At 47.3% G+C, this 27216-nt stretch overlaps 1 protein-coding gene across 9 annotated transcripts in view; it reads left to right on the forward strand.

Annotated features, from left to right (window-relative positions):
• RUSC2 (RUN and SH3 domain containing 2) overlaps positions 1 to 27216 on the forward strand; it is a 59017-nt gene that overhangs the window by 19209 nt on the left and 12592 nt on the right. For 7 of the 9 annotated variants that reach the window (XM_038123363.1, XM_038123367.1, XM_038123364.1 and 4 more), the window contains 2 exons: positions 3759 to 3864; positions 23020 to 25092. In XM_038123363.1, coding sequence (XP_037979291.1) covers positions 23127 to 25092 — 1966 coding nt within the window. In that variant the 5' untranslated portion in view covers positions 3759 to 3864; positions 23020 to 23126. Of the gene's footprint in view, positions 1 to 1653; positions 3498 to 3758; positions 3865 to 23019; positions 25093 to 27216 lie in introns of those variants that run through there. The other 2 variants (XM_038123369.1, XM_038123370.1) reach the window with 2 other exon arrangements.

Genomic DNA, 27216 nt, shown 5'->3' on the forward strand with positions numbered 1-27216 from the left:
GGGCATGTGCTGACTTTACCAGCCAATTCCTGCATAGTATATGAAGGAAGAAGCCCAAGCCCAAGACTGAAATGTGTTGGGCTTTCTAACACCCAGTTGATCTATTTGTGACCTAGCTCTTGTCAGCAAGAACTCCAGGTACATGTACAGCTCACTTCCAGTCTGAGTGCAACACCTGTGGCTCCCCCAGAGTGGTCAGCTTTGCTGCAGCCCGGGACTGGGAGGAGGATGTGCTTCCTTACTGGACTGCACAGGTGGGAGATTGTGTGGTGCCTTCAATTCTGACAGCCCTGGAACATGCGCCGAGGAGGCGAGATTGCAGAAATCCTGCCTGACACCTGGGATGCTTGTGCATAGTGAGACTGATATTGCTTATTAAGGAATTTTCTTCTGCCAAGCTACCTACACCAGAGTGCTGGAGTCTGTGAGAAGCACCTATCCCTGCCTGCCCAGGTGAAGCAAGATGGGAACCCCTGTTACTGTAGGAGCAGGCATGTCTTGACACCTCCGTCTCTCTCACCTTCATTCTCCAAGGAATAAAGTCACTAGCCGGCAGAATCCCTGATTCCTCCTTGCATGACACTGTGGAGTCAGCCATGCTCCCCTTCTTGCACTGACTCATCTCTGTGATCAAATAGAAGTCATCTCCTAGAAGACAGTCTGCAAGGAAGAGCTTTGTTCTTCCTTATTAATTAGTACCTGAGATCTCTTGCTGCCTGCAAAGCTTTGGGACAGGCTGTCAGTTCCTGGCGCTGTTGCTGAGTGAGGCAGACTGGGGAGGGAGATGCGGCAGAGGGGTGTGTGCTGCAGAGGGTCGAGGCCATGTGAGTTTGAGATCTGGGAAACATGCAGAATGTATTTTGGGAGGAGGGTACACACATTTATCTTGGGAACAGATATGTAAATAGGAGTGTTTCTTCAGGAACCCCTTGTCTGCTTCACTGGTGTGTCTGATTTTAAAGAAAATACCCCTCGACTCCATCTGCTCTGGTGTGTGTGTCTGCTACACCAGACAGGCATTGCTGTCAGTGAATTGGTTAATGGCAGTGTCCTGTGGCAGGGGCAGGGATGAAGGCAAGCACTCAGCCTGCCAGCATTTATACCTCCTGGCGTCAGCATTGGCAATGCTTGTGGAGGACTGGGGAGGGCACTGAAATAGTTTCCATTCTCCTCTCTGCTGTGGGAACAAGTCTCCTGGGTAACAAATGCTCCTTGTTCTGCACAGAGCTCCACAGCTGAAATTCTCCGTCTCTTTCCTCGCTGTTGCTCCCTGACTGTCCCAGCTGAAGGGGCCAGAGATGTCTGCTTGAGGCTGCCTTAATTAACACTGACAGTACAATGGCACTGGCCATGCGGGGGTCCTGGGGCTGCACGTTAATGGGAGCACAGTAAATGTCGTAATACAACACGAAAAGACGACACGGACACTGCTGCTCTCCAGGTGAACAAAAGAGGGATCTTTATTTTCTGACTCCAACATTTATAGTTTTCCAAAAGTGACAGTGGATTGGAGGGTGACAGTGCCACCTCTCCAATGACACTGGACAGACCAAGAGTCCATCAATTCTCTCCTCCTCCATGAAAGAATGCAGAACATAAGTTGTTTACAGAACTGTGTGTGAGAAAGTTCGTTACAAGAATGCAAACATCAGAAGGCTTAGCAAAGTCTTAGAAAATCAGGGTGACAAGTAAATAGTCTCATTTACAGCAGCTTGGCTGGAGCAGAGCCTGCCAGGACTGGCTTTCTTGCTGTAATGGCCAGGCATGGAGGTAGGTCCCTCACTCCTGCATCCTCCTGGGGGCTTGTCCCTGCCTCTTGAACAGTACCAGCTGGTGGAGTGGGTCCCAAGCATTTCTCTCCCAGGAAAGGCAGGCAGTGGGCTGGGGAGCAGAAAGTGCTGCTGATAGGACCAACACTTGGGAAGGACCTGGCCTGTGGAGCCTGACCTCTGGGAGTGGTGGAAGGATCATTCACTGTGGTTTGGAGGTGAGTAGCGGAGCTGCATCTGTGATGCTGGCTCCAGTGCACTGCAAACAGCCTGCACAGCCTACAGCCCAAGGCACTTTCTCTTTTCCCAGTAGAATGGTCTCTGCGCTGGGGGAATCCTGGACTCCTGCCTCTGAAGCCCTTGGTAGGAACCACACCCCAGCCCCGTAGTTTTCTGACAGAAATCTGATTTAAATGTTTCTTGAAGAGACATTTTAAAAGTTCATCGTATTCTTGGATCTGAGAAAATTGGCAGCCACTTCCAGTAATAAGTCTAACATTTTTCTGTCATAGCTTTTTATGTCATAGCTTTTTTTTATTTGACCTCTCCAGAGGCAGAAGCTTCTGTAAAGTTTTATATTGTCTGGGTTGTTGTACTTGTGTTACTTGTTTGCTGCTTTGGGTACATCATGGCATAAAGTAAAAAGTATTCAGCCATGTGGCAGTTCTTAATTTCTTAGAATTTTGTGTCAATGTAACAATTTTACCCCTTCTCTGCCTTGCTTTGATCTGCTCACTTCCCACAGAGCCTCAATTTAGGAGGTTGGGGCTCACAGGTTTTGCTTTTTCCAGCATGGGTGCTCAATTTCTGGGCTGTGCTTGGCTCTGCACGGGGCTGTAGGCACGGGGCTGGATGAGAAAGGGCAGTAATGTGAGTGGTCCCTCCAGGATGGATGCTGCTCCAGTGCTAGAAATATCTGCCCTGGGACAGGGCAGAGTACAGCTAAGTTTCTGGGGTGTGTGGTTGTGCCCCAGCAGGTAGAAAAGCAAAAGTAGTCACATTTGTCCCTTGCACAGCTACTGTACCCTGTCAGGAGCTGCACTACTCTGCCTATGGAGCAAGATCTATCACCTCTTCTCACCAGCTGCCTCTGGAAAGGCAGATATGGAAAAATCATTCCAGATAGCAAGAGAGCCTGAGCTTTGCAGGTGGTGACCCCCTGTTTCAGGTAGGAAGATCTGCTGTGGGTTGCAAGATGCTGGGATCTAGCCCAGGTCATGGGCTTTAATCATAACCTGCAGCTAAGAGTTGGTGGGACCTTGATTTGAGGTCGCCTGTGAGAGCAGGGACTGCAGACATCCTGCCCCTGCCAGGTGGGTTCACCACTGTGGGAAGTGGTGGTGGTTGTGTCTTGCTCTGGAGGTGGCTGCGTTTCAGGAATGCTGTATACACTGCAGATGAAGCTGTCTCGGGCAAGGCACTACAGAAATTTAAAGAAGCTTCAGGAAGCTTCTTGTAGTCTTCCCATCCTCCTCCTCCTCCTCTGCATTGCTTTGCAGACTGCCATTTTATCTCCAAGGGTTCTAGCTGCCTTTATCAACAGTAGGAACACTCCAGTTCCTTTTGCTTTCCTTTGCAAAGACAGGGTGAAAAGATCAGGCAGCCTGCAAGCACACAACATCCAAAATCCAGTCTCATCACGAAATAGGATGCTACAGCTCTGTTTTATGGCAGAGGCTTCGCTCTTTTTATTTCTCCTAATGCTGCCTACCTGATTTCCCTGTTCCTGTAAGAATCAATCCTCCATCATCCCCTCCTTTTCTGCTCCCTCCCATCCCCTGCCTTGTCTGAGGTTCCATGGGGACTGATTGCGAGCTGAAGTGGCGGTGCTGTGGGCATGCTTGCTCCTTCACACGCAGCAACGTCACAGCAGCAGCAGCAGCGGCAGGAGCATCGGAGATGTGATTGCGCAGACCCTCTGCATTGCCAGGGATGCAGCTGTGAAGAAAAAAAAATTAGAAAAAAAAATTGACTCTGTGTTTCCCACAGCATCCTGGTGAGAGAGCACGGAGCCTTCTGGAATCTGAGCGCTCAGGAGTGCTGGAGCAGAGTGTGTTCGCTGACAGGAGACGGGGGACGCAGGATCTGTGCAAAGGTGAGATGGATGAATTATCGGGGTGGGTGTCAGCTGTGCTGTTGGTTTCCAGGCCGCTCGGTGACCGGTTTGTTTTTGCGGAGGATGCCAGCTAGCCGATGAAGCTTAAGGATTTTAGGGTTGCTTTGTCTCTTCAGAGGCTGCATTGCTTTGGAGCTGGCTGTGGCTGTCATGGCTGTGAGCGAGCGAGGAGGCTGTGGCTGCTGCGCAGAATGTGTGTTTGTCCATTGTAGCTGTGAAATAGCAGTTGTCATGTCCGGGGCTGGCTGTGCAGAGGCGAGTCGTGCTTCGCCCTGGCAGTGCCTCCGCACAGCTCTCCATTGTGCCTGCCATGACAGCCGAGCCCGCACGGATTGTTGTGGTCCCGCCAGCTACCATGCTCTCCGTGCATCCCTGGCGGTGATGCTGCTGTGCAGCTCAAAAGCTGTTTTGACAGACAGCGCTTCCATGAAAAGACAGAGACAAAGGGCTCAGACAGAGGAAAGGTTGCTGTCACTGTGGCTTTTGCCTTCTTTTTTTTGGCTTTTTATTTTTTTCCTTCTTTTTTTCCCTCCCCTAAATACTGGTAAATCATTTGTTCAAAAGGCATTAGGGTAAATATCATGACATGTAAAACGCTGTCCTTCTGCTGAGCGGTACACGGGCTCTGTGCAGGCTGGAGTCCTTTGTGTTGCCAGGGTGTGTCTGTGCTGGCTGTGTAAATGGATGCATTCTCCCTGCCTCTTTTCACAGATCAGATGAGAAAGGTTATCTAGGAATGGAGGAATTACTGCTTTTAATTACTGAAATGAGGGGTCCAGGCTGGGTACCGGTTACTGGAGCTTAATTACATGGTCTTGTTATAGCCAAATCCCTCTTTTCCCTCCCTGCCTTCCTTTTTTCTTCCTCCCTCCCCCACCCTCTGCACAAATCCTTCCATTAAATTGCCTCTGCAAATAGGAGAAGGGCTTGAACAAAGAAAAGGATATATGTGGGTAAGGATATAGATGCTGCAGGGGCAATGTTCAGTATGACAGTGAGAACAATAAAGCAAAAGTATAAAAGACTGGGCTTTTGGTATATGTGTTAAAGTGACGTGGCTGTAGGGGAATGTGCAAATGGGAATGTCATAACAAAAGGAGATAATAGAATAGCAGATCCAGTCTTTCGGAGTTACAGAAAATGCTGAGCTTTTTCTCATTTCGGATTGCAATTGCAGGATTTTGGGCGAATCTGAAGTAAATGGGAGTCACAGAGTAACATAAACAAGGTGCAGATTGATGGGTGTCATAAAGGTGTACTGGAGTACAAGGGAGATGGAGATCTGTCTTTTTATCTCCACACACCTGCAGCCTTTTATACCAGTGTTGCTAAAGAGTGAGTTTGGCAGGTCATACCTATTTACAGAAATTTTTTCCTATTTGCCAGTGACCCAAGAATAATTCACAAAAGGCTTTTTAGGCCTATAAAGACCAACAGGATCACAGGAAAAATGTAGATAAAATGGTAGATGTTTAGCAGAGCTGCAGAGGAACCGTGGAAAGAGGCAGATGAGAGGCATTGCAGAGCTGGGGGAGCAGGAGGTTTGGGTCAGAGACCAGTGGGAGAGCACACAGAGGGGAGATTCAGGGTTGCCATTGTCAGGGAATGCAAATGTGTTGTTTCTGTTGTCATTCTCCAGCCTCTCACTGTGTTCCCCGAGATGCTCAGTGCTGTGTGCAGCCCTGCAGGGTTTGTGGGGGTGGGGGTGATCCTCAGCACAGCTTTTTCTGCAGTAGTTCTCCTGAGGAACCATTTTGATGCTGCAGGTTCTCATTCAGTTGCTTCCTCTCCATCCCTATGGAGTAACAAGGCTCCACAGCCTTTATACTTGGTGATGAAGGCAAACCCAGAGTTTCAGTGCAGGCTGCCAGGTGAGGAAGAGAGGGCTTCCAGCAAAATCTCAAAGTGGCATGTTGCCTTCTTGCAGATTGATGGCAATGTCCTGGAAGCAACATAAGGCTTCCTGAACTGCAGCTCTTTCTCACCCCTGTCTTGCTCTTGGACCTGGGAAAAACCTCTCTGTGTTTCCCAGAATCTGTCTCTTTCAGGCTCCTGATGGGAGCAGGGAGCAGGATGTCTCCTGCAGGTGTGCACCAGACTGGGTTTGCTGCTGCAGAGCAGGAGGTTGTTATAGGAGATGGGTGGTGGGTAACAACAGCGTGACTGTGTGCAGCACATCGTGGGCTGGAGGACAGGATGTGCAACAGAATGTACAGGACACCAGGACACACATACCTGCATAGCGTGTGGAAGAAAACTCACGTATCTATGGTTTGTGTGTACAATGCTTGCTTAAAGGAACAAAAAGAAGGTGAAGCAGCCTCCTCTGTGTGGGGTGGGAATGTCCCCAAGGCATACACGCTGTGCCTGGCTAGTAGGTACCACTCTTACAAGAACATCTGTTAAGCAGTGGGAGTGCACAGATAATCTCTGCCTTGAGACACTTGAAAGATGGGCAAGAGCTTCTGGTGACTGCAGCTGACTGAAATCATCCACAGTACTGTGTCTTCCTCACTGCATCAATGCAGATGATGAAGATAAAGTGCAGCTGGATCTCTAGATACAAGGGACCTGGACCTGCATTGCAGAAAGTGCAGGTGGCCCAGGAGAATATGCTGTGAATTCAGGAATGGCCTGCCCACAGCTCCATTACTGCCTGTCAGGTGTCTGAGGCTGTGTGAGCAAAGAACAAATTTTTAGTCCCAGACATCTTCATTTTCTTCCAGTCTGATGTTCCTGGTGAGTCAAGATCTCGCTCTGGTGTGGTTCCTGATACCCAGACAATACTCTGACTTTTGCAACCCCTTCTTGTGCCTTGCCCTGTTTTTAATTTATTTCCCTGTCTTATTTTTCTTTTCTAGTGTTTTCTGAAAGACTTACATAATAGTAAGGGCAGGTTGTTAAATCTAACATGGGTCACTTCCCCTGCCTTTGCAGAACAGTTAAAGACTTTTACCTTTAATATTTGTCAGCCACATGGTTTCACCTTCTTCCTCTCTTTTCTAATGGATATTTTTATCAATAGTGCAGTTGCCAGCTGTGATCAACCAGCTATTCTTTCATTGTTCTGGGATCAAGAATATCCTGTTCTTCTGACTTGAGTGCTTTCATCTTTTTGAATTTGTTTCCAGTCAAAAGCTCATTTCCTTTTCTGCACCTTCTTTGCCCTGTATTATCCAACCCGTCATTGCTGCAGCTTCAATATTTGTTTTGCCAAAACAACACTGAAGGTGCTGTTTTTCTTACCACTAATATCCTTCTTGGTGTGGTTACTCATTCAGGTTGATCAGAAGCCTTTCTGTTCTAATCACCTCATCTTTCTTGATGAGTCTAGGGTTTGGGTTTTTTTTACTTAAATTCAAAGTATTTTCTGCAGTACTTCTCCAAGCTGTTTGTTCTTGTTGGCATTGTAATTGTTTCCTCTGACGCGCCAGAGATCTGCTCTTTAAAAATTAAAAAGGTTTCATTACATCTCTGTTTGCTTTTTACCATTCTGTTTCATATAAACTGGGTCAGCTTGAGATGTTCAATCCAAAGCAACTTCTGTATCATGGGTGCTGGGTGAAAATTCATCTCAGTAGGCAAGGTTCTGATAGTTGAACCCAAAAAAGTAAATTCAAAGTAAGGAGATGTGGAGATCTCTGCTGGTACTTGAGTGGTGGAGGATTGGAGGTACCTTCCTGTCAGCTGTGGAATCAAGGCCCATACTGGACAAGATTTTGTCCTCATGCTTGTGGAAACCATTGGAATCTGACCAGGGGTGGAGAGCCTCACTTGTCTTCGACCTCTGCTGCTTCATGGGCAGTGTTCTGATGTGGATAAAGTGCTTCTGGCTGGCCAGTCCAAGCCCAAAAGAGCCAGAAGCTCACCAAGACATTCCAGCTGTGTGAGAGTCTGCAGGATAAGGCTTGAAGAAACTGAGAGAGCTTGGCTGGCAGGGGGTAAAATGATCAATGACAGCTGTATTGGTAATGAGCCTTAGCAGGGATTTGCCATGATTGTTATTATCTGTCAAGAAGGTTTCCCTGCATGCCCTCACACTCATCTCAAAGTTGCTTACTCTCCAATAAGAAAGAAATAGGCTGTCAAAATACCTGTGGTCTCTGATTCTGGTTCAGTTTTCTCTCTTGATGAAAATTATTTTAATATTTATTTTATTTGAAAATTATTTTAATATTTATTTTCTGAAAAAAAAATGGGTCAAAGCAAGGACACGTGTTGAGCACAAAAGCAGGCTGGCCCACAAGCTCTTTGTCTCCTTACCACGGTTGTGTTGCAGCCCCAGGATCATGTAGACAGTATTTTTTTCTACCCCTCAGACACATGCTAAGTACTTTTTACTGGGCAAGGCTGATGGTTGCTAAATTTACAGGTAGTGGGATAAAAAATCCAACCAAAACCTGCTGTGTTAGTTAACTGCTGTAAATGGGATGGAGGGGGAAGGCAGAGCTGTAATGTCGGTGAGTGGCCAGAATGTGGCTGATGGCAACTTCTTGCTCATGCTTAAGTTCTGATTTTGGACTCCTGGAAGAGAGACCGTGTGTTGGTTTTTGGGCAGTGCTGAGGCTGTGGGGCTGGCAGTACCTTTGAGTGATAAATAATCAATATTTGAGTCATATTAGCAATGCTTTGTACCCTTGGCAGGTGATAAGAAACTGGCCTTGCCACCAAGCTGCCACTCTCTGCTCCAACACAAAATGCTCTCTGGAAGCAGAGAGCAAGTGTCACTGCCCTGTTAGGCTTTTGGGGACAGTGTCAGAGATATCTCACAGTATATGAATGCTAGCAATTCCTTTTGGGAAGAAGGGAGTTTCTGCTCTGAGAGTTGTAGGGAAAACATACTCAATTAGATCCTGTATGGAAAACCTTAGCAAATACCAGGTTTTCAGCTGACACTTTCCTCAGACCTTCTGTTACCTCAGACTAGAGTCCTTGCTCCCTACCCAACTTATACTAATCTCATCAGTTTGACTCCAGAACATCAGCTTATTCTTTATGAACTCAGAGTAGCTGCCATTGCTTCTGGAAGAACATGCCCTAAATGCTTTCAGTGTGCTCATTCTTCCCTGTTATGGTCTGCCTGCACTGGTGCAGGACCAGCCCCATGGCTGCTTTGCCTCTTTTTGCCTGTAGGCCCAATTCACCTGGGTTGTTTAGCAAGATAACTTCTTTTGGTCCCTCTCTGGTGTTCCCATGGCAAAGAGCAGGGGTGTGTGCCTCAGGCTGCATTGTCACTTGTAAGCCCCTGTGTAAGCTCAGATGGCATAGCTGTACTCCCAGATGCCCTTCTTAGCAGGGAGAATGACCTGTCTTGATTATTGTGCTAGCACAATTTTCTGCTCTTAGCAGGCAGGTTCATTACAATGTTTGCTTACTTGGTGTTTTCCCCTGTAGTCCCACCCTCAAACCTTTTCCAGTAACTCAGGTGGCAAAATGATAAGCCCACACAAGGAGAAGATCCAGTGAGAGGAGTAAATTTCTCTTATCTCTGGTCCCAAGATGACCCACACAGTGTATCTTCCTTGGCTCAGCCTAATTCATTCTGATGATTGATACCTGGAATGACACATCTGCCTGGGGTTAGGCTTACCCTGGTTGACCTCTCCTTCATCACTTGGTCTCCTGTGAGTTGCTGTGGCTTCTAAGGGGTTTCTTGCTCAAGTGTGTCTTATCCTGAGCAGTGATTGTAGCTCCCTTCAGAAAACCAGCAAGAGGATTTCAGCATGTATCTGCACTTAGCCATTTCCTACTGGCAACAAGCTGTTCTCACTTGTCCACTGTCAGTGGCATCTGACTTACTCTGCTGCTGAGATATGTCCTCCAACTGCAGGTTGTAATGCTCGGAATGTTGTTGAGGAGAGCATTGTTCCTACACAGACGTCTCCTCCACTTTCAGACCCTTGTCATATCCCTCATTTTCATTTCCATAGGCTCTTGCTATTTATAATTACTGTATAAAGCACTCTGAAGGTGGTGACTGCTTATTACAGTAAACCTCACAGCTTATTTGTTCCCACGTGCTCCTCAGAGTGGTTGGTTTCAATGGAGCACTTCGTCCGAGGAGAGGTGAGGCAGCGTGGAGCACAGGGTGACCTCAGGCATCCCTGACCCTGATGAGGAGGGCTAGCCAGTTTGTAGCACAACAGGAGAGGAGGAGGGGGGAAACTGCAAGAAAACAGGTGTGTCCTGGCACTGACAGGCAGTAGCATGGGGGTGGTTAATGCACAAAGGTGGCAGTGCTCCAGCCACAGCCATTCAATTTTTGCTTGGCCGTATCTGGTTGAGACGCTGGGAGTCATTTTGGATCCACTGAGGTTTCTGTAATCTCCAGTTTTCTCGGTGACTTTGCAAAAGTTTCAGAGACTCCATAGAATGTTTCCATAATCCTGACCTCTCCCAGGCTTTGTGCTGGTGACATTTGGTACCCCAAGGTAGAGAAACTCCCTGAACTGAAATGATGCATTTGTAATTGTCCCAGAGGCACTGAGGAGTGATTCTGCTCTGTACCAGAGCACGTTCAACAGCCAGGATTTTGGTCCAGTGCCTTGTTCCTGCTTTCCCCTTGGCATGAGTTGAAGTTGAAAAGAAAAACCACAACAATCTCTTGGCCGGCCCATCAAAATGAAAGGGGAACGTTCTTTCAAGGGTGCAGACCACTAGACCTCACTGCTTTAGAGAGGCAAATTCACTATGGAGACATATCCGTCAGCCCAGACCCCAGTAAGACTTCGAGGACCCTTTTACCTCTTGAGGGACCTCAAAGAGAAATTTCATGTTGACATGCTGAGAATTTATGCAGCCTGAGAGAGCAAGCTCCAAAACCCAGCTCCAGAGACAAGGAAAAACCAACTGCTTTCCTCAGAGAACAGGTATGTTTAAAAAAATCCTCCAATTTCTCCTAGGCTAGTCTTGTTGTAAATCTTGACATTTTTTAGCTTGATAGTAAGTTACATAAGCATGTGTAAGAGAAGATAGTCACGAAAGTACACTTTGTCAGATTCCAAATTATTAAACTGATTAAATGCATTCCAGCTCATTAAACTGTTGTTATTAAACTGCAAAAAGTAACTGATTGTCACCCTGGTCATAGGGGACGTTAACTGGCAGGCACATACATATGGATGTTAATGTACATAAGAAATGGAATGGAAGATTATTTTACTGCTTCTAATCCCACTGCCAATTGGAAAACTGTGTGAAATTAGTCACCCCGGTTGAGAAGCATGAATGCATAGCTGGAGGGAATTGAGAAACTGCCTAGGAAACTGAAAAAGTTCCTGGAAAATGTTCCTAAGAGGGCAGATGGAAAAAATGGAAGTTACTTGTGGTAAATGGGAAACTCTGGGGTTTGTGATATGAAATACTGAACAATCTAGAAAAAGAAAATAGTGATTTATGAGGTGCCCTGATTGTAATGTGAAAGCATTCCAGGAAATTAAGGAGGATTTTTTGAAACTGATAATATGAATACTTTTCACATACTGTGATTAATTAGTCCGTGAATCTTGCTTTCAAACTTCAAAGCCCAGCAGTATTCCCAAATGGCTTGGCATTCTTGTGAATAAGACTACCCAGTGTATTTATAGTACGTGTTCAAAAGTTGCAGAGCTTTAAAACCTTGTGGTTTTGTTAAGGCCCATCTCAGTGCAAGGGCTTAACACAGGCAAATGTTTGTCTCAGCTACATGTGCTAATGGTCCAGAAAGGATGCAACAGCTTCAAGAACGAAGATGTTCAAATGTGAACATGTCCTGTCTGCAAAGATCTGTGAGCCTGCAGTCTTAAAGTGTCTCCTCAGTTCTCTAAAACACCCTTGAGGTGATTAAAAGCAGACTGCTCACAAAATCATAGGATAGTTTGGGTTGGAAAGGACCTTGGAGTTCCCATCTCATTCCACGCCCCTTCAAGGACAGGGACACTTTCCACTAGACCAGGTTGCTCAAAGCCCCATCCAACCTGGTCATCCTTTCAGTAGACTTGATGGGTCTCCTGGAACTCTGACTGCTCTCCCAGTACAGAGTCAAGGATCATCCCTGCTTGCCCTCTTTTTTTTTTTTTTTTTCCTAGTCAATAGGTCTGTGTGGCCCAACATCAGCAGAAGACCTTGGTTAATCCAGGGTTATCAGATTTAGTTTACCCTTAATGCTCTGTTGAGCCCAGTCATTCCAAGCCTAATTAGCACATGAGCTGTCTTGTGGAGTGATATCCTAAAATAAACTGTCCTGAATAGAGCTTTACAAACTGAGCTTGGTTTGGGTTGCCAGCCCCTACAAGGGATATGTTTCCCTCTCAGAAGGAAAGTATGTGTAATCATTAGGAGTGCCTGGTCTGCTTCGTAAGTATTTTATTAAGATTCTGGCTTGCCTTTTGTTAGTTTTGCTGCATGGAAAATATTCTGTTATATAAACTGATGTTGTGGTTTCATCCAGAATCTCTTGAGTTCTGCCTTGCTGCCAGCCATGTGAACCTACAAACACACCCACACATCAGGAGGACACTTGGAGAGTGGGTGGTAATCAGACCAAGGATCTGGGAATATTCTTGTTCTTGAGCAGAACAGAAATCTTGGCATTGAAGGTTGGCAAATTGAGTAGAAAATATGATCCTCTCCCTGCCCTAGCCCAAGGACAAGTTATGTAGTTAAATATCCCTATGTTCAAAAGTACTGACTGATTACTACTAGTGTGGCGTATAAATTGGAGTAGAAGGCACTGGTTCAGGAAGTTGCAAGCTCTAAAAATTTGCAAAAATTCCAAAAAACAAAAGGGACACAGAGGGATGATTGTATAGTCTTGCAAATTTCGATGGGCAGATTATGAAACCTGCTCTGCAATATAAACTACTCCCAAATGAAGGAGGCTGCTTGTGACTGGGTAGTCTCACAATGGCCCAAGGATTTGTTCCTACATCAGACACTTCTTGTCTCAACATCGCAGGAATAATTCTGCCTTTTTTATTTTTACCCACACTTAACTCTGCTGCAATGAGATTCAGACATGACTGCAGAGGACCTGTTTGTTCAGCTACCTGGCCAAAAATAGGGTCAAGATATGCATGATCTTAACAGTAATCAGGCAATTTCCATTTTCAAATATGAGTGCTAGTCCTCCAGCTGCCTTCAAGGGATTGTAAAATCCAGCCTGTGGTCTGAAAGCATTTAGGTATCAATGTTATTATCATATATATGCATGTATTAATATATTATCTATATAATGTATTTCTATGTATTATTATATATATATTCGTGTAAATATAATAATATATATAATATAATATAAATATGTAAATATAATAATATAATATCAACATCTATATTATATATGGTCTTAATGTCCATCAGAAGGCAGGATAAATTTTATGTATGAAAGGCAGGATAAATTTTATGTATTAACTCCTCAGATGCTGCTTTTATTGGGCTACTGAGCTTTTTTGCTTTGTACAATGCTATCATCCCCAAATCAGGGAATTGCCAGCCTCCAGACCATTGTGTATTCCTGCAAAGAGACGCAGGAAAATGTCTTGCTGTGTATCCAGGCATTTCTTCAGGTCTTGGTAGAACAGCCTAGGGCTAGGAAGGGTTAAAGTCTCCTGCAGCCTTAGCAGGAGTCAGCTGTTGGTCACAGCTGCTGATTGAAAAACCATTTAGATGTGCAGTGTAGAAAAGGAACATCGAGTAAAAGCAGGCTGCTGCTGGGATGTGTTCTGTTTGTGCCTGATTTTGGTGCTCCTGATTTGTTTGCACGCAGTGTGCATTAAATTTCGTGTAGGATTGCATCATTTAATACAGCTTTGCAGATGCAGGCATTCAGGCTGCCTGGCAGATCCATCACTCCTAGGTAATGCCATACCTGCACTGCTTCTCCTGTTCACTGGGATGTGGCAGCAAACCATTGCAGCGCTGCTGTGTTCCAGTCTGAAAATAATCCTGCTGGCACTTTTTGACATTTCTAGCTGCTTTATTTACTGTGGCTTGTGGGGTGATTTTTTGTTATTTCAAGAGCTTGGCCTGGCTGTGGTTTTACTTGACTCCCCTGTAGCCACTTTTGCTGTCTGTTCTGTTTCTGCTGTTGAGCTGCATGAGGTTGAAAATGTGTATACCGCCATCCCAGAAATGTTTGTTTTTCACTTGAGAGTGATTCCTACATATGTGGCGCTCTGGGCTGAAGAGACAGTAAACATAATTTTACAGCCTCTTTTTACAGAGTAATCCTAAGGCTGAGTTCTTTATTTGTCAGGCTTTTTCAAGTGGTCACTAATGCTTTTGTCTTGCAGGGAGAGTTCTTGCTCTTGAAGGCATTGTTTTGCAGCTGTGATTCCTGCAGTGCATAGTCTGAACAGAAGTGCAATGCTGGTTTTAATCTGCACAGAAAGGGAGCAGTAGGGAAGATATGCAGCCACAGAGTGGCTGGAGTCTGTATGGATGTGCTGAGCTGTACTGCAGCTAGACCTTCTTCACAGTGAAGACAGACTTTCTTTGTCCATTTTAGGACTTGGCTTGTCCTTTTTCCCCAAGTCATGAAGGTGGTAGAAGACATAGGACTGCTTGAAGTAGAGCTGGCCTTGTGTGCTTTTTTTTGTGCAGATGAAGACTGCTCCTGAAATTATCCTCCCATAAGCTTTGGATAAGTAGGTCATCTGCTTTGCCATGGTCTGGCCAGCACTATGTTGCCTGAGGCCAGATTCCAGTAAGGGTTAGGGAAGAAAATCCAATGCAAGTGATATGTCACTTCTCTTTGAGAGGTCTTTCCAAAGCGTGGTGCAGGGTTGTGTGAACTGATAGATGCAAGTGACCAAGGTGACCACAATCCACAGCTGAAGTGCAAAGAGTAGATTTATCCCATCACCTGGCTGGCTGGAAAGTTTTCAAAAACAGATGTGGGCACATACCCTGCTAAGCTCACTCCATCTTAGCAGGGTCCAAAAGTACACGGACCTGTTCCTGGGCCTCCGCATCTCGAAGGGCCTGGCCCGTGTGCAGTGCTTCACAATTCTGTGCTTTCTGTAACATCCAAGCTTCTTATCTCTCTTTCTCCCAGCAGGGAGACCCAAGTGTGTGAAGAACAAGGTTTAAATCACTGACAGCATTCTGTTGTCTCCTACAGAAGTTCCATTTCTCAAGATAGACAGAAAACAACACAAAGCAAACACAATACATGAAATTTCCCACACTGAATAGTCTTAGCATCCCACAGCTGCCAGGTGGTCTTGAGTGAAAACAACTCTGTTTTTCCTCCTCACTAAATTTTCCTCTTTCAAACCTTTTCTCTCTGCAGTGGTGTGATTCTTGGGGTGCTCTATGCAGGGCCAGGAGTTGGACTTGATAATCCTGATGGGTCTCTTCTAATTCAGCATATTCTATGATTCTGTGATTCTAATTATAGGGATGCTATAGATCCTCAGAAAGCCCAGAAATCTCCAGTGCTGTTGAGACTATCGTGTTCTCTCCACTTCTTTATATCATCTCAGGAGCCTTCACCCTGCTGTGGACACCTGAATAAGAACAGCTGCCCATTCACCATTGCATGTAGCCCTATGACAGACTTAGTTTTGCCACCCTGTGCAGGCACAGGTCAGGGAGCTGGCCTTGATTCCTGAAACCAAGCTCAGCCAAGCACTCCATTCCCTGCCTGCTGTGGCTGTTGTGGTGGAGAGTTTTGAGCTCACAGCTCCCAGGCATAGAAGGCAGTGGAAAAACCTTCATTCCAGATTTCTGCTGGCTTTGACTCAGGTTCACCCACAGCTGATGGCTGTGGTTTTGTCACCACTCAGCTGCAGCTGCTGGTTTGTGGGGTCCTCAGCTGGGCAGGTCAGTAGAAGGAGCACATTGGTGAGGCAACCAGCTGGCAGCCCTGCTTTGCACAAATCATGGAAGCATACCATGGCTTAGGTTGGAAGGGACCTTGAAAGTCATCCTGTTCTAACCCCCTTGCCGTGGACAGGGAAGCCACCCATTAGGTCAGGATCACTAAGGCCTGACCAAAGCTGTGCAGTTAGGGAGGGGTAGTCTTGGCATCTTTGAATAGTGAGTGCACCCAAAAATTTCACATGCTTACAGGATTTCTTTCGTTCTCTGTGGGTTCCTGAGTGCTCTGGTGACCCTGCAAAACCCAGGCTCTAGCACCCAGTCAGATCTGCCCTTCAAAATGGAATTGTGTGATTTCTGCTGTTGTTAGATCTTCAGGAAGCTTTCGGAGTGCTCAGGCAAAAAGATGCTATGCAAGCATAGTCCCTCCTGCTGCTACTGCTGCTGCTACTTGAGAGTCTCTGATAAGAAAGGATTTACTGTATCTGCAGTTTAATTCATTAGCGATTTCTGTGTGATATGAACAGCTAGAAACATCAATCTTTTTCTTCTCTGCGGATTTGCATAAAGTAATTAGGAGCATATGTGCTGGGGGCTGGGGCCGGGAGGAGGAGGAGGAGCAGGTTCCATCCCAGAGCACCTCAGTGGATGCTCTGAGTCATGGCCTGTAAATGGCTCTTGCCGAGTGCCGCATGCCAGATGATGAGTCACGGAGCAAGGGAGCACAGAAATGGGAGAAACTGGTTCAGTCACTGTCCTGGCTCCTGTGTTAGCTGGTATAGATCTGCTGCTTGAGTTGTTTCTGATGTCTTGTGTAATTCTAAATGCACTGACCAGCTGGGGCTTCTTGTCGTCTGGCTGGGAGGCAATACCTGCCTCACACTGCTTGTGTCATCATCAGCAATACACACACTACACCCATTGCTTAGTTTTGTGTGTGCTGGTAACCTCTGGCCCATGCAGCTCCTTTCTGCCAGCAGCACAAGGGCTGTGACTGACTGTCACGTGCTGTGGTTTCCATTTGGAACACATCATAATCCCATATAGTTCTGAGATGTAATGATACATTAATCATGGGCTTAGTCAGGCTGTCCTGGAAACCACTGGAAAAAGCCCTGGCCAAGGCAGGGCTTTGTGGAAAGAAAAGGGAAGTGGTCTTTTCAGGAATCACTGCACAGCATCACAAGAGGAATCAGCCTGAGCAGAGGCGGAAGTTTAGGAAGTATTTAGTCTTTCTATTTTTCTGCACCTCCCTTTAAAGATAAAGTGCTGGAATATTCACCCTGGGAGGATGCAGAGCGCCCTGACTATGCTCCCTGTCCCCTGAGGCAGAGAAGGAGAGCTGGAGGTTTAGGATGAGTTAAACAATAAACATTTCCTTTTACACCTTTTTTTTTTTCCACTAAACTCACTGGATGATTTAATAAAGCACTTAATGAAGGTGTGAATTTGATAGAGATGTATTAGCTGGCAAGAAAAAAAACAGGTGTCCAAACAAATATCACTAAATAGACTCATCCTGCAAGAATTTACAGGCTTCCTCACCTCCTCCCTCTGCTTACACATTCCCAAGATTCAGACCCATCCCCAGGCCACTCACCCTGAACCACTTATCCTCTTCTCTGATGCTGCTCCCTGAATGCCCTCCAGTTTTCTGGAATCTTCCTAATAAATTTTTGTTTAAAACCATCCAGTACTTTCTGGCAGCTTTTGTAGTGGCAGAGCTGGGGCTGGGATGAGCTGCAGTATTGGTGTTGGAGGCAGTGAGCCCTGAGATCCCCCACACTGTTTGAAGGGTGGTTTTCAGTTTAGATCAATCTCCCAGCCCTTTTGCCTGGAGGTAGACATACAGGGAGTAAACTGAAAATATCTCTCCCCATGTAGCAAAAAGGAGGTGTCTGTATTGTGCCTTGTCTGCAAGATCACACAAACCATTGCTTTTTGCAGCATTCCTACTGGTGCTTGTTTTGTAGGGCTGTGAGGTTTCTTCAGGCATGTTAATGCAAATGCACTGTAGGAGTCAGGGGTTCACATGGAACAACCCTCAAAGAACAAGCAGCTCTAATACAAAATAATTTTTTCTGCTTCTTCTATGAAATGAACGCCTAGCTTTTAACCCTGCTTTTGCATATGTCACCCTTGAATGACATGATGAATTTTGGTCTGCCTGAGGAAGGTGGTGATGGCAGTGAAACCATAGCCATACAGAAGGAGTCAGCAATAACCCTCACAGTTAAAGTTTTCCTTTGGACACTCAATTTCATGGATGAAGTGACTGAGGTTTGTAGAAACAATAATCCGTTCAGAAAAGCCATCCTCCAAAAAGCCAGCATTGCCTCCAGCTGACAGTTCTGATGATGTTGCGCTTGCATCCTCATTCTCTGTGCTCTATGTACAGTCTTTTTACATTAAAATCACATTTATCTCTCATATCTCTTCCTGCCTCCTCCAATGCATTACATTTTATGAGGAAGCCTGTGTTACTGTGAGCTGAACCCTGTCGCCCCATGTCTGTGCAGGGGACAGCTCTGAGCAGAGCAGGGTATTAAGGGTTCAGCTCTAGAACTCCAAAATCGTGGGTGGAGCCATAACAAGTATCAGAGTATGCCTGGAGGTGTGCAGCCACCACACATAACTCGTCAGTCCCTGGAGGCAATTGCAGCCAGGTCTGGTGGCTTCTGCATCTTCTCAGCAGTGTTGCAGAGGCAGGGCTTGGTACCCGAGGCTGAGGAGCCATGAAGCTGCACCAACCATTTTTAAATGAGCAGTGTCCTCAGTCTTAGGGGTGTGTCAAGAGAGGGATTTGAGGGCCTCTGTGTAGTGGTCAGCAAGGACTTAAAAGGCATGGCGCGCAGAGCCCAAGGGATTCTGCATGCTCCTGTTACCGGCAGCATGCAGCCTCCTCTCTAAAGCTCGTGACCTGATAGGCAGCTCTCAGATCAGTGCTGAGCCATCCTTTGCTGCTCAGCACTCACCTGCTTTTTACCTAGAGCCTTGCTGCAGCTAAGGAGTTTTTGTTGTGTGTGTTTATTTCCATGGGGGTACAATCATTCATGAGCAATCCCATACCAAATGCAAGTGTATCACAAAAAGCTGTTTTCCCTCCTCTGTATTATCCTGTTTGGAATGAAGCATCCACAATGTGGCCCACACCTTCTCTGGGTGACCCTTAGCACCTCAAGGAGGAGCTCCCTGAATAAACAATGCATATCTGCCATGTTGCAGCAGATGGTGTCAGTATGGAGAAGGCAAGAATTCTAACATTTGAAAATAAAATGGCTGATGTACAGGCGTGTCTAGAGTCATGGTGCTCCCTGCATGCCTGCCTGCCTTGTACTGCTATTAACACCCTGTTCTAGGCAGGAATCAGTGCTGGTTGCTGCGTTTGCTCTTGTGTTTGTAGCATTGAGCAGGATTCAGGACAACAATAAGAGGAATGAACTGATTTGGCAAAAAATGCTCAGATATGAGCTGCCTATCCACATCTGTAAATTTCCTGTTGCAAAAGGGAAGTGAGGGCTTTACAAAGACCTGATCAATACCAGCAAAATCTGAAACTGGTCTGCTTGCTGCATTTTATTCCCCAACATCAATCCCAGTGTAGCAGACCCTGAGTAGGAAGAGGAAGGATACTTCTGCAGTCTTCCAGAATAAGGAATGGTCAACTAATGGTGCAGCCAGGAAGGATGCTCTGGTGTTGGGAACTGAACTATCCCTGTGCTGGCAGTGCTATTGCCAACCTCTCTGCACTCCTAAGTCCAGAGGAAGCCAGGAGAGGTTGCAAGGGAGGGAAAAGGAGTAGCCATGGTACAAAATGTCATGCCTATCCCTAGAGAAGCCATCAGAATGTCTTCTGGCGGGAGCTGTCTGCACGTCACCTGTGATCCTGCACCTCGGAGCCTGGCACTGGGAGCAGGTCGTGGGTGCAGGCAGAATGGGCATCTGTCTGCTGCAGGGTCTTTGGTGGGCAGTGAATCACAGCCCTCTGGGGAGCCTGTGCTGCTGCTGGAGCCAGAGAGCTGGGTAGAGCCTCGTGTTGCAGCCAGAGCACCACAGAGACAGATGGGAAATGGCTGCGTGTCAGCTCTGACATTTTGCCGTCAAATGTCAAAGTGTGTCTGTGCAAGCCAGTCCTCCCACAGCAGCTCCTGTGCTGACGTGAATTGTGTGCTGCTCAGCGGGGCCTGTCAGCAGATGGGTGCTGGTGCTGGGAGCCTGCTCGAAGCAGCCATTTCCCAGAGGCAGCAAAGACCTGGTGCTTCAGCAATGAAATGCACTGCCATCACGGTCTGTATCTTCAAAATGATGCTTTTCAGGTGCTTGCATTGTGGCAGCACTTAAAATACAGCAAAGCCTGGTGGAGAGATGTGATCTGAGCATTACAATCAGACACAAGAGCCATAACAAAGGTGGGGTGGGCTACATGAGTAGATAGGCACTGGGAGACCAGCATTTTACCCAAAATGCTTGTGAGGTGGGAGCAGAAAGACAGGATAAGCTTCTGCTGAGTGCAATAGAAATAAACTCAGATAAACTCAGAGCTCCTGCTGTGCCATCAGTGGTGCATAGGGTCCAAATTGAGGCAGGAACACCCCTCCAGCAAGAGTGTGTGTGTGTGTTTGTGTGTGTTTTTGTGTGTGTGTGTGTATGTGTGTGTGTGTGTGTTCATGTGTGTGTTTGTGTGTTTGTGTGTTTGTGTGTGTGTCTTTGTGTGTTTGTGTGTTTGTGTGTGTGTGTGTGTTCGTGTGTTTGTGTGTGTGTGTCTTTCTGTGTTCGTGTGTTTGTGTGTGTGTGTGCGCTCGCTCTCAGGGTCAGGAGCTGCTGTTATCCACAGTGGATCATGAGCAATGGGGTCTCAGGAGTCCTTGACGAAGAAAATCTGCCCCCCAGGATCTGAGCTGAGTAGACATCAACCTCTGTGGCAGCAGCTGTGGGAAAGGAGCCAAAGGCTTGTAAGACTTCGGCTTGTAAGCTAAAGGCTTTTTACACCCCTGAAAGAGGCATAAAGGCTAATAGATGTTTTAGGGAGACTGCAGGTGAGGGGAGTTTAGGGTTGTACAATTAATAGTCCAGTTGGATGTCCACCACCTGGTCCAAGTGGTCCTCTCTTTCTCAGAGCCTAAACCTGGGTGAAATATCCCAAGAGAAGCAGACATGTAGGTGAGTGTTCCGGGCATGTAAGTCTCTGGTAGCATCTACCAGAAGGCCTGTCTGTTCTCTGACATTGGTGTTAGCATTAACTTTTGCATTATTGGATGTTTACTGCAAACATTAAATCTGTGTCTGTCTTTGTGGTTTTATTTCCTGCCAGCATCATCCTATGTCTGTGAGAAACACTACTGTGCGTGGGAGGAAAGTATTTCTTTTGATCATTTTTATCATCTTCTAATTGCTATTCTTACACCTTGAAAAAAGTGAAGTTCCTGATGTTTCTGTGTAGCTGTCTCATTGCTCATACTCTTGTTCTAACTTCATTTAACCCACATTTCTCACTTTCCCTCCTGTGCTCCCATGTGCCTTTGCAGCTCTGCTCCAAATCCATTATCACCCCACAGTAACAAATGCTGAGGTAAGGTTGGCAAAAGCCACTGTGAATACCACTTTCTGGAGTCTGAAAGTCAGTGGTGGAGGCCCCAGAGTCCAGAGCAATCCCAGGATCCCAGAATGCGATTTTCAAGGTGCAGTGATCACTGGGGATGCCTAGATGAGTTACGGGATGTGTAATGCTGACTGAGGGTGCTTGGGCCAAGGTTTTCAGAACGAGTGGTTGATCTGTGAGAACATTAGGTCATTTTATAATCTCTCACTTTTTAATCTCTCTCTTTTTAATCACTCATCCTGGATCACTGCTGTCTTTTGTGGTTTCTCCCTCTCTTTGCTGCCTTAGTTTCCTGCTGATGCACTTGTCCGTGTTGGATTATTCGATCTGTAGAAGAGAAGGCAAGAGAGAAAACCCCCTCCAGACTTGTGCTGGAGGTGCTTGTAGGCTGGACCTTGGGGTTAGGTGAGGTGGGAGAACTGGGTTTGTCCTTTGTTCTCCCATGTCAAACACTGGTGAACATCTACAAGAAAGATGACAGGCTTTTGACATGAGCAGAGAGTGATGGGACAAGGGGGAAAAGCTTTCAACTGAAAGATGGCATGTTTAGATTAGATATTAGGAAAAAATTCTTTACCATGAGGGTGGAGAAGCACTGGAACAGGTTACTCAGAAATTGCCCCATCCTTGGGAGTGCTCAAGGCCACTTTGGATGGGGCTTTGAGCAGCCTGGTCCTTTGAGGGTTGGAACAAGATCTTCTTTAAGGTCCCTTCAGCCCAAACCAGTTTGTTATTCCTCTGGCTCTGTAAGAACCTACTATTTTGCGAACACAGGGAGAATGGGGCTCTTAGTGCCCTGCCTGTGCAGTGCCCTGCCTGTATGGCTCCTGGGACTGTGGCAGTCACACTGTTGTGAAGTGCAGCAGGTAATAAGCAGGTAAATGACACAGATAATGTGGCAGAGAGATATGATCCCCTCCCAGACCGCAGTAGGGACCAGTTTGAGCTGAGGTTTCACCATCAGCCAAAGGTCAGCAAAAGTCAGTGTGCTGTATGGGACCTATTTGACCAATGTCAGTGGCTCTCCATGGTTCTGCTGAGGTCATCCACACCTTTTCACTGGGGAGATCCTTTAGTACATAAGTAGTTGCCTATTTTGGCATATTTTTGTCCCCCTCGCAGCATTAAAAGGGTGCAGGATCTCATGGAGGCTCCTGGATTTTGGAAAGGAATGACTGTTGCTGTTTTTATGTTCCAGTCTGCTCCTGCTTTTCAGTCTCTTCCTGGACATTTGTGTGTGTCTGTTGCAAGACTTTGCCATGTTTGGTTCTTGAAGGAAAGTTCAATGTACCTAAAAGGAAGCAAAGATGTTCAATCCAGTGTGAGAAGATAGGCTGCTCTCACCAGAGTGCAGTGCTTCACTTCAGACCCTGTGCAATTTTCCTGTGAGCACACAGTGCCATCTGCAGTGAGGTCTTTGTTTGGCCCAAATCCTGTACAGCCCTTTGGCTTCTTGACTGAAATCAGTTACTCTCTTCAGATATCTTTGAGAGGTGTCAGGTGAAACCACAAGTGTTGTCCCAGGAGCCTGCATGGAGGGTGACATGTTTGTTTTACTTAGTGATGGCTTGTTTCCCAGAAGAAGGACCTCATGCTCAGGGACTTGTGCTGACAAGGAACTAGTCCATTTGATCCCTGTCAACACATGAAATCCTCAGTCAAACCAAGGATGCTTTAAATAGCCACTGCCTTTCCTGAGAGGTGACTTCCTTTGTGATTTTGTCTCTCTGTAGGTATCTGAATTCCCTCATGAGAAGTGTCCTCCCTGCCTCTCATGTGCAGCCCTACCTGTTCATGGGTGGTACCAGCTTCACTGATGCCCTGAAGAGTATTCCTCACCATGGATAGTCCACCCAAACTGACTGGTGAGACGCTGATTGTCCATCACATTCCCCTGGTGCATTGCCAGGTCCCCGATAGACAGTGCTGCTCCGTGAGCAAAAGGACCAACCCCTTCTGCCAGCCAGAGCTCAGCATCACACGGACCTCTGCCCTTCCAGACAGAGACCTCTCACAGACTGACTCCTTGGTGTACAGCAGCTTTCTCCAGACCTCTGAAACCTCAGCAGAGGCCTCAGATCACAAAGAAAGGAAAGCAAGGGATCTGATTGTCCCTAGTGTCAGTAAGCGACACAACCCTTTCCTGCTGAGTGAGGGTGAAGACCTCAGTATTTTTGGGGATGACTTGGGTCAAAAATCTTTCCACCTTCACAACTCACTCGTTGATGGCAAGCCTCCCTTCCATCTGCAGGATCTGGCCTTGCCCCCTTTCCACCTCCACGATTCCAACCACATTGTGAAATCCTGGAACATGGCCAGCCGGTCTGGTGTGGTGGATGGGCAAGAGGACAAACTCAGCAGTGATGACATCCAGAAGAGAAACAATGCAAACAGGTGCCATCAGGCCTCGGAACGCATGGAGCTGGATGAATGCAGCTGCCATCGCGGCAGCTCCTCCAACTTCTCCTTCGACAGTGGTGACCAGGAGTGGAACCAGAACATGGGTGAACCACTGAGGAATCAGGATGCCCTGCACAGGACATGCAGTTGTTCCAGCTCAGAGATCCAGCACTGTCGCTGCTACAGTTCATCAAGTCAGTCTGAAGTGATTGACCAACAGATGGGCTACATCAGCGACTCTTCTTGCAACAGTTCTGATGGGGTCCTGGTGAACTTCAGTGCTCTCTACAACAAAATGAATGGTCAGCCCCAATCCAACCTGAATTCAGCTAACCTGTCCTGTGACTCTTCCTTCTGCAGCCACTCAGACACAGGAGCTTTTTACCTGGATTTACACTCATCACCCACTGAATCCAAGATGTCTTGCGAGTCGCATAACCCAGAAAGTTCAGGGAAGGTGTGTGGGTGTCAACACTCCTCCTCACCTGTCCTTGATGCTAACTGCAATTCCTACCACCTCCACTGTGAGCCTTGCACATCGGAGAGCTCAGACCTCACTGCCTGCTTCCAGAGCCAAGCACGGCTTGTTGTGGCTACTCAGAATTACTATAAGTTAGTCACGTGTGACTTGTCTTCCCAGTCATCCCCCAGCCCTGCGGGATCTTCCATAACTAGCTGCTCAGAAGATCAAACTAAGGGTAGCCCAGCCCAGCCCACAGAATACTATCTATTCAGAAGGCCTGACCTGAGACAAGAAAGCAATGTAGAGTGCAGTGAAGAGGAGCCAAAGGGAGAATCCAGCCAGAACATGATTGAGGGTCAGGTCTATGTCAATGTGTCACCACCGAACCTCAACACAAGCCGGCAGCGCTCCAGGAGCTACGATCAGAACCTGGACAGGAGTCCTGGCAGCAGGCTGGGCTCCTTGGAGCGCATGGTGAGCTGCCCAGTCAAGCTGAGTGAAAGTCCAGCAATACCCATTCAGAGCTCTCCCCCCAAGAGGGTGACATCTTTCGCTGAACTGGCTAAAGGACGGAAAAAGAACGGCACCTCCCCACCGCACCGCTCCAGTGGTGATTCTTCCCTGGAGTTCTCTCCTATCCCTGAGACTCAGCGGGATTGCCCAACCTTCCTTGAAGAAAGAGCTCGGCGCAGCCAGAGTCTTCCACCCATGCCCTTCATCCATGGCCTGAACCGGAGCTGCGAGGGCTTCTGTTTGAATCATGCTTTTGGCGACAGCCAGGCTTTGTGTTCCACCAAAGACTCCGTCTCCAGTGAGAAGGTCCCCAGTGGGCATGGGGCAGGTGAGCAAGCCTCTCTCTCCCTGCTGACGGAGGCAGATGCCAGCTTCTCGGGTGGCTCTGCCAGTGGCCACGGACAAAAAGATGTTAGAGCCCGAGCAGACGGTAAGGAGCCAAACTAGGGAGAAGGGAGAAGTAGAAAGGAAGGCAGCTCGTTGGGAAATGAGGGGAGCAGGAGGGAAACCTGCATGGTGAGGAGAGACCAGTGTTGGGGCAGTTTGGTTCCTGGTCTGCCAGTCCCTGAGACAAAGCCTTGCTGTGCTTTGTCACAGAAGCCTTTCCGTCTCGTATCAGGGCAAGTGTCTTGTCCTTGTATTTGTAAAGCCTCCTGAGGGTTTGTTCTCACATGTGGTGTCAGCAAGGACATGCTATTACTAATGAGAGAGTCTATGAAGCTTGAAGGGTTGTATCCCTTCCAGGGTATTTACTGTGCCTGTCCATGAGAATCACCTACCCTTAGCTCCTAAGACAGAGATGTTAAAATGCTCAGCAGAGTCATAGTCACAGCCTTTCTTTTTTGGAGTTATGTGGGGCAGAGGTGGAAGGGGAAGAGGAATAGCCAGCAGTATCCTTTCCATGCAGGTCCTGGAAGCTCACACAATTTCTGCTAGGACTTAGCAGTGTGAGTCCCGCAGAGTCTAATCTCTATGTCTCTGCTGGAATGTCCTGGTCAAATCCCCCACAGTGCTGTGGATTGCAGCAAAGGTTCCCAGGGGGAGCCTCTGTCACAGTTACCTCTGTGGGGAAGCCTGTAATAGGTGAGTTGTATTCCACCTTGATATTGCTGTCACTTTTTCTCATGAGGAAGCTGGATGACATTCCCATTGGAAGTATGGCCATTTCTCCAGCACTGTGGGAGACCTCTGTCTCTGCCCTAGGCAGATATTATACCTGCTTCACAGGTAAAACCCTTCTAAAATGCCTCTAACCAGATCACTGCAGTAAATAGCCCCTGCTATGTCAAAAAATTGTTGTGCCTTAACAGACTGTCTGCACTTAATGTTCTGAAAATCTCTAGCAGGAGGTGAGAACATGTGGTTTATTGCCATGGCAGGGGTGGGAGAGATTTTGGCCTTTGAAGCAAAAGGTTTTAGTTATTGTCCTGTTTGTTTATTGAGCCTTGGATGTTTGCTTGGTGTGGGACAGCAGTGAAGGCAGATCTCTGCTGGGAGAGAGCAGCATGGCAACAGCCCTCTTAGCTTCAGAGGGAGGGCTTGGAAGGAGCAGGCCTTGCTCAGGGAGGAGGGGGCAGACAGGAGCTTTCAGGGTAGTATATCCCAGCAGTTGCTGCCCACCATGCCAGTCGGGTCCCTCCTTCTGCGCTGTGACAGCAAGGCAGGCATCAGGGCTGTGCAGGAAGCTCCTGCCTGCAGCTGGAGACGAAGGCATTTCTGCTGTGCTCCTGCCCAGAGCAGCATGCAAGCCTAGAGGCTCTGAGAGGGGCTAGAGGGAAAGCAAGCCCAACTAAAAGCTGGCTACAGGGAGAAAGGTTTGGACTACCCCACAGGCAGCGGGTACACCGGGATCTCAGTCAGCCCCACGTATGCACCCAGTGCTGTGTAGGTTTTGCACTGAATGCACAGTGTGTCACACTTCAGATGCGTCCCTCAGGATTTTGTGGCTCCGTCAGGAGCTGGAGGCATGTAGATCAGCCCACCACACTCCCTCAGGACATCTAGCACATCATTTGCTGGAACAGACTGGCAGTTTCCAGGGTTGGAGGTGGAATGTTGGGAATGTCCTGTTTAGGTCTGGTAGAGGCATGAAGGATGAAGGAAGCTCTGTGTTCCAAAGTGGGGGCAGTTACAGGGAAAAGAAGAGGGAGAAAGGGAAGCAGGCAGCCTTTGCAACAGCACCAATATATTGAGATGCAGGATGCAGAGCTGCAGTGCTATTGCATGTAATGCTTGTGCTGGGCTGTGCAAGTCCACAGTGCATGTGGGAGGGGACAGTCCTTTGGGATGAGAAATCTGACTCTACTACAAAGTGTTGGGCCTTGACTTTGTGGTACTGCTTGGGCAGAGGCAGATCAAGGGCAGGCACCTGCTCCCATGGCTTTGTGCTGTCCAGGGGGCAAGAGATTGGGAAAGGATGTGAAGCTGGTGACCCTACCAGGACAGACAAGGTCCTGGTACAGTGCTGTGCTCTTCCAAACGTCTGGAACTCTGCACTTGGGGCCACATATCTTTTATCTTGCCAGCTCTTGATGTGTGTAACCAGTTCAGAGTT

Source organism: Motacilla alba, chromosome Z (assembly GCF_015832195.1).
Source record: "Motacilla alba alba isolate MOTALB_02 chromosome Z, Motacilla_alba_V1.0_pri, whole genome shotgun sequence".
Classification (NCBI taxonomy): domain Eukaryota; kingdom Metazoa; phylum Chordata; class Aves; order Passeriformes; family Motacillidae; genus Motacilla; species Motacilla alba.